Source organism: Lutra lutra, chromosome 6, assembly GCF_902655055.1.
Source record: "Lutra lutra chromosome 6, mLutLut1.2, whole genome shotgun sequence".
NCBI lineage: Eukaryota > Metazoa > Chordata > Mammalia > Carnivora > Mustelidae > Lutra > Lutra lutra.
The window spans coordinates 151,639,366-151,656,892 of record NC_062283.1 but is presented as its reverse complement, the minus strand read 5'-3'; the positions used below and the strand labels follow the sequence as shown (position 1 = coordinate 151,656,892).

The following is a 17,527-nucleotide window of genomic DNA, read 5'->3' as shown; positions in this document are numbered from 1 at the left end:
TGCCAGGGGTGGGGGGTTCAGGAAAGTCGCCCTGCTCCCCCACAATTAACCTAAAGTAACCACGATACGAGAACCAGATGGGGAACCAGTAAGAGGCACAAACAGGTCTCCCTAATTTATTTAGTTCTACACATTTGTACACATACAAGCAATCACACACGAAATTCCAAGTAAGTTACAGCTTCTGGTAACAATCTTGTGATTCCTTGTGTGTGTGTGCGTGTGTGTGTGTGTGTGTGTGTGTGTGTTCGTGAGTGCGTGTGTGCAAACGTGTGTGCGCATGTGTGTGTGTGTGCGTGCGTGTGTGTGGCAGGCACATGTACATGTTTGGGACAGAGACAGACACAGAAGGAGAGAGGGAGACAGAAAGTAGGAGAGACAGACAGATGGGGCAGGAGAGAGGGGAAGAGAGAGAGAGGTGGAGGGAGTCGCACATCGGCACCAATTCCAGGCTCCAAAGCCCTGGGTTCTAGAGCAGAGGTCTATGGACTTCTGTGCAGGGGCCCAGACCGTGAGGGCTAGAGGCTTCCAGAGCCAGACGTCTCTGCCACTCCTCCTTGAATCCCCTGGTGGAGCACAGACATGCCCGCATACAGCCAGCAAGTGGCCAGGGGCAGCTGGGCCTCAGGAGAAGCTGGTCCGCAGGAGCAGGGGCCCTGCACTGGGCCCGAGGGCAAGGGTCTGCCGCCCCTGTCGCGCACCGTCTCACTTCATTTTCCTGAGACACTTTCCAGGGCACAGGCCTCGTGGAACCTGGCTAGACAGCTTGCTCTAGAGCATTCTGACATGCGAACCCCCTGACGGAGACTCAGGGCTGTCGAGGAAACAGAGATCAGGACACACCTGCCATCAAGGAGACGGTCTCAGTCCCAGGGATCCTGAGGTTTTCAGCAACAGAATAGCAGGAAGTGAACGGATTTGGGTGCACGCTCACCGCCGGATGGTCCCAGCCTCACAATCTCTGCCCATGCGGTACAACCGTGATCAGAGTCACCAAAGCCAGGCGTCCTCAGACCTGACCATAGCCAGGCAGTGGTCCCTGCCCACCTCGGTCGTGATGCACCTGCGCCTGTGGTGCCGTGTAGACGGACGGACAGACGTCCCGAGGACTGGAGGGTCTACACTGCAGGCACAAGCGTGTTCTGCCTCACATGCTTGGTGGAGGCTGCTTGGAGCTTCGAGGGGAGGACCGAGGCTACATCACTCCCGGGTCTCAGTCCTTGGAGGGTAAAGCCCGTCTTCTAAAATCCGGCTAGTGTGGTAAGGTAACATAGGGCAGGGATCGTGGGATCTCATCCGGAGGCTCCCTGAGACACCCCGGGCCACACGCACAGTTGAAGGCAGGTGTGGGATGGTCAGAGAACAAAACCGCTTTTATTCAGGAGGCCCGGAGCGCGCTGGACCCTGCCAGCTCAGGGCGCTGTGGTGGGGAGACCAAGGTTCAGAGGCGTCCGGAGGCCGCCCCACTTGGGAGTGGGTGGGCACCACAGTCACCTGCCCTCTCCCTTCCTTCCAGGGTGCCATGGCTGCCACCTACTTCGCTCTGAACAGAACTCCCCAGGCCCCGCGGCTGGAGCCGGTGCTGTCATCCGGCCTGGCCCAGCGCAGGGGCATGAAGAGACTCACGTCCACGAGGCTATAGTGCGAGCAGGCCCTGCAGAGCGTCCTGGGCTGGCGGGCACCGGCCGGGGCTCCCGTCCCGGGCACTGCCAGGGTGACCATGCCCGTCTCGAAGGCCCAGGAGCCTCCGCTTATTCCACGTTCTCTTGTTCAGCCTGAATGGATCCAGACCGGAGACCTCCCAGCGCCTCGCTGTGCCAACCCTGCTGCCTCCCTGCCCCGAGCCAGCCAGACGGACTCACTTCACTGCACACCACCATGAGCAGTGCCTGTAGGGTTCCTTCGGGCTCTGTAGGTCTTTTATGATCACGGCTTATATTTATATAGAGAGATATTTTTTCCAATGTTAAAGCCAGTAAGGGGGTCAGGTTTCCGACACACACGTCCCCGCAATTCGGGTGGGCGGATGCGCTGACCGGCTCCCAGCACAGGCGCCCCCCCAACCCCAGGAGGGGCTGGCCTCTGCAGTGTGGTGTTGCCAGGAGGACGGGGTCAGCACATGGTACCCAGGAGTAGATGCCAGGTCCCCTCCAGTTGATCCAAAGAGCCCTCGTCCCATCGCCCTTCTTCCAGACTGAGGTGCTGGGTGTCGTCTCCAGGTCGCAGACCCACGCGGGGAAGAGCCCGGAACCAGCAGGTGGCATCCTTGCTTTGGGAGAGCCTCTTTTCACAAGAATGGCGCGTCCCTGGGGAGGAGCCAGCCACAGCCTGTGCCCCCTGCCCTGTGTTCTTGTCCCCCCATGGCCGGGGCTGCAGGGCTGGGGGTCCACGCCCCCACCCTGGCTCTAGCGGTGGTCAAGGCCGCCCAGAGGTTCTGAGAGAGCGTGTTGGGCCCAACAGCTGTTCGGCTGGTCGAGGACTTCTGTCATTCCCACGTGCTTTCATCCCAAAGCGGTGTTTTTGCTGTGTTTGCCTTCCCCTCTCTGGGCCGCAGGAGTCCGCCAGCACGGGCAACCCTGAGCTCTGTTCCTCCCTTCCAGGCGCACTCCCAGCCCCACTGCAGCCAGGCCGGGGGACGGGAGGTCCTGCTGCCACGCTGGGGCCCGGAGAGGAGCCAGAAGATGGGTGACCCGGGGCACCATGCACTTTGTAGAAGCTGTGCTTTTGTGTTGCGTTTGTGTTTCTGTTTTTCACCTAATGTTGCGGTGACATTTGATGTTTCCCACAGGGAGGGGTGCACACGGGAGGGGCCGTGCGCTTCTTAAATGAAACCGGGACAGGCGGGGCACCCCTGCCGGACAGGAGGGGAGAGAGCCGGTGGCCCTCAGTGTCCTCCCCCAGCCCCATTGGGGGAGCCCCCAGGCCGGCCCAGGACACCCCGCCGCCCTTGGCCAGATGCGGGGCACCTGTGGTCCTCCGCCAATCTCACTAGGAAGACCTGTTTCCTCATTCTTCGTTCCCATCTCAACCAGCCACACACCTCGAAAAGACAAAAACAAAAGCAACATGTGGCATCCTGGGCATAACTGCTTAGCTTGTTCCAAGTGTGCTTGGACCTTAAACTATAACCTTGTTTCAGAAGCGTTTGTTATTCTGTGAGCCTCTCTCCCCGCTGGGAGAACCACCAGAAGGAAAGGTGGGGGCAGGGTGGCCACTGGCTTCCCTCCCACAAAGCCTCCTGAGGCAGCTCCCATATTTTCTCACTGGAAATTGCTTTTCCCCAAGGCCACAAAGGCTTGGTTCCCAACAGTTTTGTTTTAGGTCTGAATTATTTGATCTATGATTAGAAGCTTAGGAGAAACTGGATAGCCCTTAGCTATCAGTAGCTCACAATAGCCGATAGCTCATGGTTTTGCCCTCCCAGGAAGCCACAGAGGTCATCACACCTTCCGTCTGCTCCAGGGCTCCTGCGACCGCGGTGTGCCGCCCGGCTGCTGGTTTGCTCACGGAGAGTCCGAGTGCGGAGGGACGCAGGCCTGCGGACGGAGGAGCCCAGGAGCAACAGGGAGGGGGCCAGCGGGCGCTCTCTGCACACCGCCGCCCCTGCTCATCCCCTCACTCAGTGCCACCACGCACACAGCCCCACCTGCCACTCCGGGAGGAGTCACAGAGCCACCTGGGGGCTCACCTCGCACCAAGTCGTGCCCTTAGCCAAGGGCGGGGGGCCGCAGCGGTGGAGGCAGAGACCCCACGGGCACCTGTCAGGATGAACCAACTCTACTTGAATGTCTGTCAGATACCGCCACTTGGCACACCTTCTCCAGGACACAGCGACACTTGAAACCCTTCCAGAAAGTCAGCCTAGAGAAGTCGGTACCAGAGTTGAAACCCAGCTCCGAGGTCTTCAGTGGAAGAGCCAGTGGCTGTGCGTTCTGAGCAGTATCAGTGTGGAGGAAGGGTGACTTCCCCTTTCACTTCCCCTGTGTGGGACTCCCCCGCCAGTCCTGAGAGGCTCCAGGGGCTTTGCACAGGCGGCCAGACCGCAGGGAGTCAGATCGCTGCCCCACAGATGGTGGAACCGTCCCCCTCCGGATCACAGCCCCACAGACTCTCGTGAGAAAACCGAGCCCTGGCCCTCAGGCCTCCTCCCCCACCGCCCCACCGTCCCCCCAGGGAGCTCACTGTGGTCTCGCCCCCCTGCAAGTCCCCCTGTTGGACAGGAACACCTGTCTCACCCCAGCGGGGCCAGGGCTCTGCCGGATGCCATCCCCAAGTCAAATTTGGGCAAGAGTGAGGTTTCATCTGTATCCTTAGGTCAGATTGTCCGTGATTTTAACCTAACTTTGTGTGTGTTGATGCCCAGAAGATTGTCCAACGTTTTAAACGATAATAGTGCTTCATGGTAGCCAGTATTGATCATTAAACGGTGTTGTTCCTGCAGCCGCGCGGTGAGACTTTGGCCTCACACTTGACTGATTCTCTCAAGCACATGATGAACTTGATTTGCACTCTGTTTTCCTTTCCAAGTGGTTTCGTTGCCCCTCCCTCTCCAAGAGTCCTTAAAATTCCCGAGTGGAAAAGGACGCTGCAGCTCCCTGGTGGAGAGAAGACGGAGGAGCACCCAGCGTGGGTTTGCAGAGCCCGGGCGGAGCCGTGGGAGACGCGGACTCTCCGCCGCTGGTGGCCCGAGGAGCTTCCGACCCCGACCCGACTGGGCACTTTGTTTACAATCCCGCGTCTGTGTTTATAGGTCATTATGTTCGCGCTTTGTGTTTTATGTTTGAGATGGGCGGCCACTATACAGATATTTATTACGCTTTCCAGACTTTCTGAATAGATTTTTTTGAATAAACATGGGTTTTATGAAGTGTAATCTTTTTCTAGGCTAACAATAATTCCCGGACTCTGTGTGGTCGCCAGCGGGTCCTCAGGTAAGTGTCTTGCTCCTCCTGTCCCCTCACTCTGTCCTCGGGCTGCTGCTGGCCCCTGCCGCTGCTGGGTGGCATCTGTGTGGGGAGTGTGACCATCCACTCCATGCCGAGAGCTGCTAACGACATGTGTAGCCTCGCTACAAGATACCCCCACTAGCAGACATCCGAAAGAGTTCAAAATCAGCCCAGCGGGCTTTGATATGAGCAGCAACGACAGTCTAGACTCTAAAGCCTTGAGATGATTAATGACAAAATATTGAATTTTGGCCTCACAGCCCCTGAAAGGCAACTCTCCTGATGTTTTAGAAGAAAGGAAGCCAGAGGGCTTCCACACCCCTAGGGTTCCAGTGGTGTCCAGACTTCATGCCTTCATTCCTTCCAGGACCCCCATGTAAGTTGGGGAAGACGGTGCCCCGCACGGCGGTGCCCATGTGTCCGCTCATACTCTGGTCTGGACGTTGGTGGACTAGATGGGATTAATGTTCACGGATTGTTCAGATGTGATCACTGCTTACAATTACTTGACTCGAGTAAAGCAGTTCATACGTCCTGGGCCTCAGCCAATCCGACGAAGACCTTGAGAGCAAAGACTACGGTTTCCCAAAGAAGAGGGAATTCTCCCCAAGACGACATGGAAACCCTGTCTGAGTCTCCAGCCGTCAGACCCGCTTGTCAACACCAACACTTACTGAGTACGCAGCCTGCAGCTCTGTTTGTGCCCATCAGACCTGCCAGCCCTCATGGCTGAGCCAGCTCCTTAAAATGAATGTCTCCCTCGACACAGAGATCAACTGATGGATCAATGACAGATGCAGAGATGTAGCTAGAGATGGAAACATACCTCCCACTGGCTCCATTTCTCCAGAGAACTCCAATTCAGTAGGACTCTGTTCGTCCTACAGAAAATGGAGAGGCAGTTTGGCCGTCTTCTGGGCCTGATGGAGTCACACCGAGTCGGGTATGCCATCGAATGCACAGCTGGGCCCCAGGCAGCTCTGTCCCTGAAAGGACTTCTCACTTGCTTTAACCACAGCTCTGTCTATACCCAGCCATCGGCTCGGCTACCTGGTGCCACATGTTACAGGTTGTCTTGGGCGCAATGTTGGTCCCGAGCATTTTTTCCATTATCAGGGTTCTGCCTATCCTTTTCTTTTCTTTTTTTTTTTTTAATATTCTTTTTTTTTTTTTTTAAGATTTTATTTATTTGACAGAGAGAGAGATCACAAGTAGGCAGAGAGGCAGGCAGGGGTGGCGGGGAGCAGGCTCCCCACGGAGCAGGGAGCCCGATGCAGGGCTTGATCCCAGGACCCTGAGATCATGACCTGATCCAAAGACAGAGGCTCAACCACTGAGCCACCCAGGCACCACTGTCTGTCCTTTTCATGCCAGCTTGGGCCATGTGTCCATAAACCTTCTCTAGAGCTCATTGTTCCCCAGCGAGCCTGTAGGACAGGAGTAACCGTTGTCAGGAACTCGGGTGCCCGCATTTCCTCCTGCCCAGGACACTGCTGAGGAAGTGTTCTCTCTGTTCCGGGCTCAGCACAGGGCCTGGCACAAAAAGTGATTTGTTAACGCAGAAGTAGGCAAGGTATTGAGCTGGGGGCCGCATGAGATTCTAAATAGGGCGTTGGCGTCCTCCGGTGGGTTAGGTGGCCTCAGTGACGCGAGGGGGATCCCCGAAGTTCACTCCTGTGCCCCTCACAGGGCCCAGGCCATCCGTGTGATTGCAGGGCTTACCGACCGCCCCGGGGGCTGCATATCAGCTCCCCGCAGACACACACTTGCCTCTCCAGATTCCTGAACTCAGTCACAACACTTCCCCCCACACAGCATTTCCAAAGGCTACAGCCGGAGATCCTTGGGTCCGAGGCCTCCCTCCCACCACTCACAGTCATGGGTCTTCACTCCCTGCTGGTGCTGGAGTCGCACTCCCTTCCACTGGTCCCTGCTCTCATCTCCACCTCTGTGGTCACCTCCTGCCTGGCCTTCCTGCTGCAACGTCACTTCTCAAACCCCTTTTCCACCTTGCAGCTCAAAATTCTATCAAAAGACAATGATGCCGCTATCACTGTACTCTGTCAAAGGAAACCTCCAGCATGGCCATTCTCAGAGCAGGTCTGGCTCTCTGACCTGGCACCAGCCCCCCATGACCTTGGCCACCATATTTCATTGTCGGCAGGCTCATCCCGCCTGCCGTTGAGGCTGTGCTGTCCAATGGAGTGGACACCAGCCCACGTTCGGCTATTAACATTCACACTTAGCACTAAGTACACTTCGAACTTCCGTTCCCTGGCCACACTGGCCCCTTTCCAAGTGTCCCACAGCCGCATGAGGCTGGGGCTCCCACGTTGGATGGCAGAGACTCTGGCACATGTCTGTGATCACGGAAAGTTCCACTAGACGCCGCCGTTCTTGTGTGTCAGTGGGGAGACTTAGACACAAGAGAATCCGCTCCAGCCAGTTTAAGCAGAAAGAGCTGGGGCCCCACCATGTGCGGCTCTGCTGGCGGAGACACGCCGCTCTGCACCAGACTTGTCTCTGCTCCACGCCTCACAGGGACGACGCCCTCCCACCTGCTCTGGCCTCAGCCCAGGTGGTGAGGTGGTGTCTGGGCCTCACATAAAGCCCAGCACCACCCATAGACCCATGTACAGGAACGGGGACACAGGAGGGGGCGACGGGAAATGAGTCACGATAAAACCCAGGAGAAGCTGTGGGTTGTTAGTGTGTTGGGTTAAAGTGTGTCCTCCCCCCAAATTCTCATGTTAGAGGTACCGCAGGACCCACCATGTGACATGTTGGAGGGAGGCTGTCAAGTTAAGATGAGGTCATTGGGCTGGGTTCCCACCCAAGATGGCTGATGTCCCTCTCAAAAGGGGGAATGTGAACCCAGAGGTAGACACACACACAGGGCCAAGGGTGTGGATGCACCATGAGAAGATGGCCTTGTGGCCAAGCGGGGAGGTCTCAGAAGAAACCAGCCTGCCCGTGCCTTGACTTGGGACCTCCCGCCTCCGGAACAGTGAGAAGTCAGTGTCTGTTGCTGAAGCCTCCGGTGTGGCGGTCTGTCCCAGCAGCCCGAGCAGAGACAGAGCTAGGACAGCCCACATCGCTGAGGCAGTTGGCAGAGCGCTGGTGGCATCCCCATTTGCCTCCCTCATGCCTGATCCCCTCTTCCTGTCCCCTGGCCAGCGTCTGAGCCAGTTGGGGGCCTCTGTCTTCATTTCCATCTGTGTTTCTAGGGGGCTGTGCCTTGGTCGGCCCCCATCTCCCAGTGGATGGGCCACGGGGGGGGGCACCTCCTTCTGCCCCCAGAGTAGCCAAGAGCCCAGTTCCCTCATTCATCCACTGAGACCAGTCGACGGTGACACTTCTTGGCCTGTGGGTTGTGTATGGCATCTGATGGGTCAGCGGGAGGGAGCCACACGTGTCGCCCTGGGAAACACCTTCCAGCAGAGCCCAAAAGCCCCAAGAAAAGAAGTGCCTTGCCGGGCAGGAATGGAAGCAGCCCTACTCACTCTAGCCTCCCTCAGTCTCTAGTCCACGCAGGAAAGAAAAGTTCAGTCTCTAGTCCACGCAGGAAAGAAAAGTTCAGTCTCTAGTCCACGCAGGAAAGAAAAGTTCAGTCTCTAGTCCACGCAGGAAAGAAAAGTTCAGTCTCTAGTCCACGCAGGAAAGAAAAGTTCAGTCTCTAGTCCACGCAGGAAAGAAAAGTTCAGTCTCTAGTCCACGCAGGAAAGAAAAGTTCAGTCTCTAGTCCATGCAGGAAAGAAAAGTTCAGTCTCTAGTCCATGCAGGAAAGAAAAGCTCCCCGGCACGGTGGTGCAGTGCCCCTTGCCGAGGCCCGGACATGCCCTGGTTCCCCAGAGCCCGGACCACCCCTCAGTCACCCACACCACGGTCCTACCAAGCCTGACCCACAAGGCTGCGTGGCAGGACCCACGAACCTGGAGGCCCTTGGTCTCCTTCCCTGGGTCTGGGGTAGCTCGGGCAGCAGAGACCTCAGAGCTGAGTAGGGGCTGAAGGCGGGGGCCTTCCTTCCTCATGCTTCAGGACGGGGGACATCTGAGTTGAGGGTCCGGGGTTTCTGTGTCTGGCAAGGACCTGCTTCCTGGTCACACAAGGCTCTGGGATCTTCCCGTAAAGGGCCCATCTTCATGACTCCCTCAACCTAATCAGCCCCAAAGGCCCCCAGTACCATCCCACCAGGCACAGGCCTTCAAAGTGTGAATCTGGGGAGACAAACCTCAGCCTGCGCCGCCTCCTCAGCTGTGTTTCTGGGTCGGAACCAGCTGGTGGGTTTCTGGTGTCATCGGTCCCCCGCCGGCAGGAAGGGTGTCCCCTCTCACAGCTTTTACTTCTCTAAGAAGGAGCTTCCTTGTCGCTCCCACCCAGCAGGTCAGGGAGCACAGCCCCGAGGCCACGGGACAGGGCTGGGGGTCTGGGCCACTGCTCACCCAACACACCTGTGCCTGACCCCCCGCTGCTCACACCCATCCCCTGCTGTGACCTGGACAGAGGGACGGACAGACAGAGGCAGCCCTGGTCTGCTCTGCTGTGGTCTCTGCTGGGGACACCCTTCCCGGGCCTTGCAAGGGCTGCTCCGGCCTCTGAGAGGCTCTGTCTGACGGTCCCATGCGAAGGTCAGCCTGCCCTACGCGGTCCTGCTGGGGCTTGTCCCTCCCTGGACTCCCTCCTCGCCCTCGGCGTGACCTGCCTTGATTCTCTCTCTCTGCTGTCCTGCTGGAACATGAGCTTGGCAGAGTCCCCGTGTTTACCTGAACGCCGGACGCACTTGTCAACAACCAGCCAGTAAAGCTCACGGCACAAAACTGGGGAACAGCACAGAGACAAGGGTGGGACCCCACCCCAATCTAAGCTGGGTTTCCCTTAGGAAACTCTCCCCCTTCCTCCTCCTCCCCACCCACCCCAAAAGTCCCCGGGAAACAATTTTGACACATGGTACCCGGGCTGTGGGACTGCAGGGAAATGCGTGCCATCTGGCACCGGGAAGTCCAGGGTTCAGGCTGACTGGGCCATCATGAGCGGCGTGAGGACTCGATGGGGGTCCTTCGACCAGGGAGACCTCACAGAAGTCTCGGCGCCTCCTGAACTCGACAGGGCACCCTGCTTGCTCCTGGAGAGGGGCTCTGGGCTTGCACATGGGACTCAGGACGATTCTAACTTGGCGGAAACATCCAGAAAACTTACTGCCAACACAGGCAATGTCCCCTTCAGGTTAATGATTTGGTGATGCTGGAGTTGGCTTGACCGACGGGGAATTCAGTAAAGCTGCACCTTCTCCTTTTAAGTGTAGAACTTGGCCAGGGATAACAGACAAGGACAACCAAATATTAGCTTTCAGATACACCGCTTAGGATGGCATTCCAGCCCCAAGCAGCCGGACCCACAGGGACATTCCTTTGAGACTGTGTCAACAAGCCTAACCCGGGCTGAGGTCAACCAGTTTCGTGGATGACAGTTTTCTGAAGACACGAGCTGCTCTCATTCTGCGTTTTAATGTCTCTGCCTCCACCGTGTGACAGTATCACGCTCCCGGGCCACGGTCCACCTGACCGTCCCAATCTCTGGCACTGATATCCCATGTGGAGAATGTGTAATTCAAGTCTAGACACAGTCCCAAGAGCTCAAGTTCCCCCCTCACAGGCTTCCCCCTGGGAAGAGGCGCCCTTGTGGGAAGCTGGTGGAGATGGCCACGCGTCCTTCAGGTAAAAGAGAGGCGACCATTGCCGGGACCAGGAGGTCAGAGGCAGGAATCCGTGATGTAAGCTGGGGAGACTCACAATGGCCCACGCGTAGGAAAGAGCAGGGGGGAGGAGAAACCGCAGTTCGTGATGCAGAAAATTCGTCTCCGAGACAGATATGTTAAGCCGACATTATATACGCAGAATATGTACAAGTCCTTCCTCTGTTGGAAACATCATTTAGGTTAAACAAAGTCACCCTAATGAACTGATCTGAAACACACCCACACAGCCCCAGTAGGAAACCAGATCTAAAATGAACAGCAGGATTTCAGATGTAGAAACTTTGCCAGTCCCGGGCCTGGAAAGCCAACCCTCGGAGAGCGTGTCTTTGAGTCTTGAGTGGCAGCTAAGGGCAGGTAAACTAATTTCTGTCCCAACAGACAGTGCTCCAGCTTGTTAGCTGGAATCAGGGGTTTATGGAATTTTAAAACAAGACACTGATGTCGGGGCGCCTGGGTGGCTCAGTGCGTTAAGCCTCTGCCTTCAGCTCAGGTCATGATCTCGGGGTCCTGGGATTGAGCCCCGAATCGGGCTCTCTGCTCAGTGGGGAGCCTGCTTCCTCCTCTCTCTCTGCCTGCCTCTCTGCCTGCTTGTGATCTCTGTCTGTCAAATAAATAAATAAAATATTTTTGAAAAAAAAGACACTGATGTTTATCTTATTGCTTGTTCCATTGTGTGATACGTATTGGAAACGTTTGCATTCTGTTTTCTGGGGCAGACACTGATGTGGGAAACAAAGGAAGAAGAAAATTTATTAAATATCCTTACTACCTACAGCCCATTGACAAGTCCTTGAAACAGACAGAGTGACCTTGCTCTAGGAACTCAGCTGCCTCCATGTTAACACTTTTTTAAGCGTCACCTTAACTTTTTTAAGTGAGACTGGTAAAAGCCAGTCTCAGCCAGACCTCCAGGATCCTATGAGTCTACTTTAATGCATAAAAATTCCTTTGGAAACTTCCTTTATTTCTGCCCCCCAAGGTACATGTTGGCAACCATCCTCCAAGCATATGACCCACTAATAGACAGCTGTAGGGTCTCATGACTGAGGGTTTACGGAACAGTAATAAATGACCTTTTCCAACAACAGCTAGCCCCCCCCATTAGGATCCTGGAAAAGTTGTTGTCAAAAGACCTGGAAGGTCTGTGCTATCCTTAACCCTCTCCCAGCTTGAAAATATGTAACGGGGCCACTCCCCATGAACCCAGTGTAGCTCTCTCTGCCCACAGGTCGTGTCCCTGTGCTTATTTTTTTTTATTTTTTTTTAATGTTTTATTTATTTATTTGACAGAGAGGGATCACAAGTAGGCGGAGAAAGAGAGGGGAAGCAGGCTCCCCGCCGAGCAGAGAGCCCGATCCGGGGCTCGATCCCAGGACCCTGAGATCATGACCTGAGGCAAAGGCAGAGGCTTAACCCACTGAGCCACCCAGGTGCCCCCCGTGCTTATTTTTTAATAAAACCAACTTTTTGCATCAAAGACATCTCAAGAATTCTTTCTTGGGGGGAGGCACCTGGGTGGCTCAGTGGATTAAAGCCTCTGCCTTCAGCTCAGGTCATGATCCCACCTGGGATCGAGCCCCACATCGGGCTCTCTGCTTGGCAGGGAGCCTGCTTCCTCTTCTCTCTGTGTCTGCCTCTCTGCCTACTTGTGATCTCTGTCTATCAAATAAATAAATAAAATTTTAGAAAAAAAAATTCTTTCTTGGCCATTGGCCTTGAACCCTAAGGTCTTCCCTACAACAGAGACCACTAAAAAAAAAAATAAAGACATAAACTTCAAAAAAAAGAAAGAAAATTGAGCATTTGAATTGAGATGAATCATAAGTGTAAAATACATACGAGATTTTGAAGACTTAGTATGGAAAGAAGAAAATAAAACATTTCAATAATAATTTTTATACTGAATATATATTGAAATAATATTTTGATGTATTGGGCTAGACTATAGCATTAAAAGTATCCCCACCTACTTCTTTCTAGTCTTGTGTGTCTGCATGTAAAGCTGTGCATGTGACTCCATGTACATTTCTAGTCCCTTTTCCCTCACGCCCAGCCGCATTGGAAGGGTTCAGGGCCCAGCAGCCCTATGAAGCGTCCCGCCTGCGGAACAGGCCTGGTTACTTCGTTCTCCCTTCCTTGGACTACATCTTTCAATCCCTTCATCCCCCGCCTGCTTGACTGGATTCAGGTTCCAGGTGTGGGTGGATCCTTCCAGGCGGAGGCATCACAGCAGGAGGTACTATTGTTCTCTGACAGTAACGTCAAGTAGGATTTCCTAGACCTCTCCTAGACCATGTGCATCCCCCTTTCAGGCGGCAAATGACGCCTGGAAAGATCCACGTCCCATCTAGCTGCAGAGTGGTCTTAGCCTACCTTGAGGATTTTCTCTGAACCCGTCCTTTCCTCAGGGACTGCAGACCGGTGTTCTTTAATTCTAACCTTCTTTCATATTTATGAGCTGAACTTACCCTGAGAAGAAGAGCTTTCCTTCGTCCATAGGACTGTCTGAAATAGTTCTACAGGTAAATGCTTCTTTCCCTTCAGTTACCAAGAGTTGGTGCTTTTTTTTTTGTAATTATTGTAGGCGCCCACTTAGCCAGAGCGACTCCATCTCGGTTAAACAGCCATTTTGTTGTTTGTGCAGTAAAACTTAAACTGACCCTGACCCCCCCACCCGAGGAACTTACTTAAAAGCAAGTCTGGGAAAACAGTAAAATATGGTCGACCAGTCCCTGATAACAGAGCCCAAATACAAGGACGGGTCAGGTCAGGTGGAGATAACAGAGCCCAGAAGGCAAGGACGAGTCAGGCCAGGTGGACACAATCTCATTGGCCAGGCTCGACCACATGGCCTTTGCTCTATAAAAGCTAGTCTGTGAAGCTGGGGGGGTCCTTGCTCTCTCGGTAAGAGTCGGCCCCCACCGGTGGGTTTGATTCTCGGTGCTGGCGTGAAATAAAGCTTTGCTTGACCTTCGCTTTGTATCAGTCTCGCTCTTTTGATCACGGACCCTATCAATTATGACGGAGTTTCAGGTTTTTATGTCATTTGCTTTTTCCCCTGTGCATTTTTTTTAAGTTGTGGGTCTTTCTTTTTTACCGTTCAGTTTTTAAAAATAACTTTACTGGGATACCATTCACACAGCATGCAATTTCCCCCTTTAAAGTGTCCAGTTTGATGGTTTCGAGCACATTCTCAGAGCTGTACTGCCGTCAGCACAACCCGTGTGGGAGCATTCTCATCACCCGGGCTGCGTACCCATGCCCGCCTTAGCAGCTCCCGAGCACCTATGGGTCCCTCCATGTGCCCGCCCTGGGCATTTCATGCGAGCAGCGTCGTACTGCATGTGGTCCCCTGTGCCTCAAGGACCCATAAGCACAGCGCTTGCAGGGTCCGTCCCTGTGGTAGCGCGTGCCAGGGCCTTGTTGCTTTTAATTGCTGAAAAATATTTCATTGTGGGGTGTCTGGGTGGCTCAGATGTTAAGTGTCTGCCTCCGGCTGAGGTTAAGATCCCAGGGTCTTGGGATCGAGCCCCGCATGGGCTCACAGCTGGGCAGGAAGCCTACTTCTCCCTCCCCCAATTCCCCCTCTTGTGTTCTCTCTCTCTCTCTCTGTCAATTAAATAAATAAATAAAATCTTTACAACAACGTAATAACAATATCCCATTGTATGGTTATTCCACATCTTGTGTGTTCTGTCAGCTGATCCGACATTTGGGTCGTTTTCACTTTCTGGCTGTTATCTACCGTGCTGCGGTGAGCCTTTGGACCCCGGGGCTGTGTGAACGCATGTTTTCAGTTCCCTCGGGTGGGGCTCTGGGAGAGGGATTGCTGGGGCCGCCGGCAGCCGCGTGTGTAGTCGTGGGAAGAACTTCGAGGGCCGCTGCTCCAATCGGTGAGGGCGCCCCTTCCTCTGCCTCCTCGCGGACACCTGCTGGGCTCCATTTGCTGCCCTTCTGAGGAGTGTAAAGCGGTATCTCCTTCCGGCTTTCTCACTTCCCTCACGGCCCATAATGAGCATCTTTTCATGAGCTTTGTGGCCATTTGTGTATCTTTGGAGAAATCTCTATTCCGTCCTTTGCTTGTACTTTGACTGGGTCGCCTTTGTGCTACCAGTTGTAAGTGCTCTTTCAGTATCTCAGGTGCATGTCCCTTATCGGATACATGGTTTGCAGAAATGTTCTCCCATTCCGTGGTCTTTTGTTGCATCTTTTTGTTCTCCCTTGAGGATCATGGGGAAGAGGAGTCTCCATGGCTTGTAGTCACTGTTCTTTCTGATACACAAATTGTCGTGGGTTTAGCCAGGGGGAGCCCCTCCTCATGGCTTCCTTTTCTGTCAACACAGCCTCTCCCTCTCGTCCTCACAAAGGCAGAATTTCAGCCAGTGTCAGGGCAGATCAGAGGAGTTTCCAGGCTTTTGCAGTCACAACCCAAGGGCTCATCCAGGCTCCATCCCGCTGCTGCAGAGAAGGCAGGCTGACTCCCATCACGGACTGAGTCTGCAGTCAGAGATGAGAGCTTCCATTCCTGTTGATGCCATTGTAGCCGGGGCACAGGGGTGCAGGAGCGCTTGGCTCCAAGGGTCCCAAACATGGCAGGTCTGCTGTTGTCACTGACAAAATCCAAAGCAGAGACACAAGTGGCTATCAAAGAAGAAAAGGATTTCTTTTTTTTTTGAGGCCAATGCTGGAAAGGCAGTGACCTTGTGTCTCAAAGGCTAGCTCCAAAGTGCCAAAAATATTTCCAGGTTTATATAAGGAAAATGTGGGGCAAAGACGGGCGGTTATGTGCAGCGGGGCAGTGAAGGTCAAACTGATCATTGTCTCAGAGTCAGTCACCCGTGGGGTCTTGCTGGCTCAGGGCAGTCCTTGTTGCCCGAGAGGTAGTTGGTTCCCTAGAGGGGATACTTGACTACAGGGTCTTCCCCCTGAGCCAAGAGACCAGATGGAAAGAAGAATCCAACCAGAGAGTGGAAGGTCAAGGTGAAGGCATCCCAAGTCCCCTGTCATACGCCCCCCCAACATGGTTTTCACCACACTCAGAAACAAACAATTGTGTAGGAGATATTGAGATGAGGCCCTAGAGAGAGCTGGGGTACCTCTGACCTTTCTCCAAGGGCAGAGATGAACAGGATAACATCTCAGCCCTTTGTCCTCAGACAGAGTAAACAGTGCTTGGAGGACTGAAGGTGGTGCCGTATTTACACTCTCTCCCAGATTAAAAAGCAAAGCACCTGAGCTGACAGGAAGGCGGGTGGGGACACTGAAGGCTAACGTGGATGCGTTACTGAGTCTCTGGCTCTCTGGCGGTCACTGGGGACCTCGCCCATTGTCACTCCTGGCAATTCTCACAGAAACTCAACAACATGTACGGTGTGACACTGTTTCAATTTTATAGACAAAAAAAAGAAGCCTAGGGGTTTTTAGAGACTTGCCAAAGGCAGGCAGCTAAATAAAAGGGGGTAGGAAGGGGTGCCTGGGTGGCTCAGCGGGTTAAGCCTCTGCCTTCGGCTCAGGTCACCATCTCAGGGTCCTGGGATCGAGTCCCGCATTGGGCTCTGTGCTCGGCAGAGAGCCCGCTTCTCTGCCTACTTGTGATCTCTGTCTGTCAAATAAATAAAATCTTAAAAATAAATAAATAAATAAATAAAAGGAGGTAGGATGTAGTCACCTGATTTGAAGGTCCGGTTTCTTCCTTGGGCATACCCTCCCGGGGAGGGCGCCCAGCCACTGGAGCCCCTGGACCACCAGCTCTACAAGACGCTCCTTCCAAAAGGGCTCCGTGGTTAAGGAAATCGGATAAGCTTCGTTTATGCTGTCACAGTTTTCGTGAGCTAAGTAAAGGCTCTCAGAAGAGCTGCAGAAAAAAAATTAACCTTGTCCGATTCAAACATTTCCTATGTACCTTGAACCAAGAAATCCCCTCCTCCCACCCCAGGGGCTTCATTTTTCCCGAGGCTGCCAAGAACACAAGCGCTGCGGAAAGCTGTCTGTGCTCATAATAGAGCGTGCTGGCCTGTTTTCCCCATAAACCAGCAGAGAGCAACCTGGGGCCGACAGTTTGCATCCTGTGATTACAGTTTCCTCTCCCCTCCCAGTGGCTGGGTCTGGTGTCCTCCGGTGGTTGTGGCCTAAACCACTCCTATCAGTAGGGAATGCAAAATAGGGATGTTTCTGTTTCCTTCATCCTTCACCATTTAGTCACTAGGAAATTCCTGAATTGCCAAGCCAAGTGAAGATTCCTTGCCTGTGAAACTGTTTCTTTGCGACTTCTGTAGAACGGTATGGGACCAGTGAGCCTGGAGGAAAATGGACGGGGACGGGAGCTGCTAATCCAAAAGTTTTCACCAAGCCTTGGGGGCAGCATGAAGGATTCATGACAGGTAGGACCCAAGAGTTAACTTGGCAAGACACTACACATTCATATTCCAGACGGTGCACTGGCATCTGAGTGCAAGTGTCCCCGATTCTCACTGAACTCCCGGGTTTCTCGGCTTACTCATTTACTACATTTTTTAAGTTGCTGAAGCCATCAAACTACCGTGCGCCTACTGGACTGGAACCAAGGAAAGGCAGGTGCTGGGCTGGAGTACAAGTGGGCAGACAGACGGACGAAACAGCACACCTCTGTCTATAGAACACGTTCTCATCCAGTAAGTACGCCTCAAAAGTTGCCTCTCATCATCACAATAGTCCTTCCCAATAGACAAAATGGTCATTATTACCCCAATTTCCAGAAGAAAATGTGTGAAGTGTGTTAGTTTTTTTTTAAAGGTTTTATTTATTAATTTGACAGATAAAGACACAACAACAGAGGGAACACAAGCAG

General features: G+C 53.9%; 1 protein-coding gene across 4 annotated transcripts in view; it reads left to right on the top strand.

Moving 5' to 3' along the window:
- RPS6KA2 (ribosomal protein S6 kinase A2) overlaps positions 1–4,873 on the top strand; it is a 308,109-nt gene extending 303,236 nt beyond the window's left edge. For all 4 annotated transcript variants that reach the window (XM_047733334.1, XM_047733338.1, XM_047733337.1 and 1 more), the window contains one exon: positions 1,517–4,873. In XM_047733334.1, the coding sequence (XP_047589290.1) occupies positions 1,517–1,642 (126 nt within the window). In that variant the 3' untranslated portion in view covers positions 1,643–4,873. The remainder of the gene's footprint in view (positions 1–1,516) is intronic.
- Positions 4,874–17,527: the final 12,654 nt, after the last annotated feature.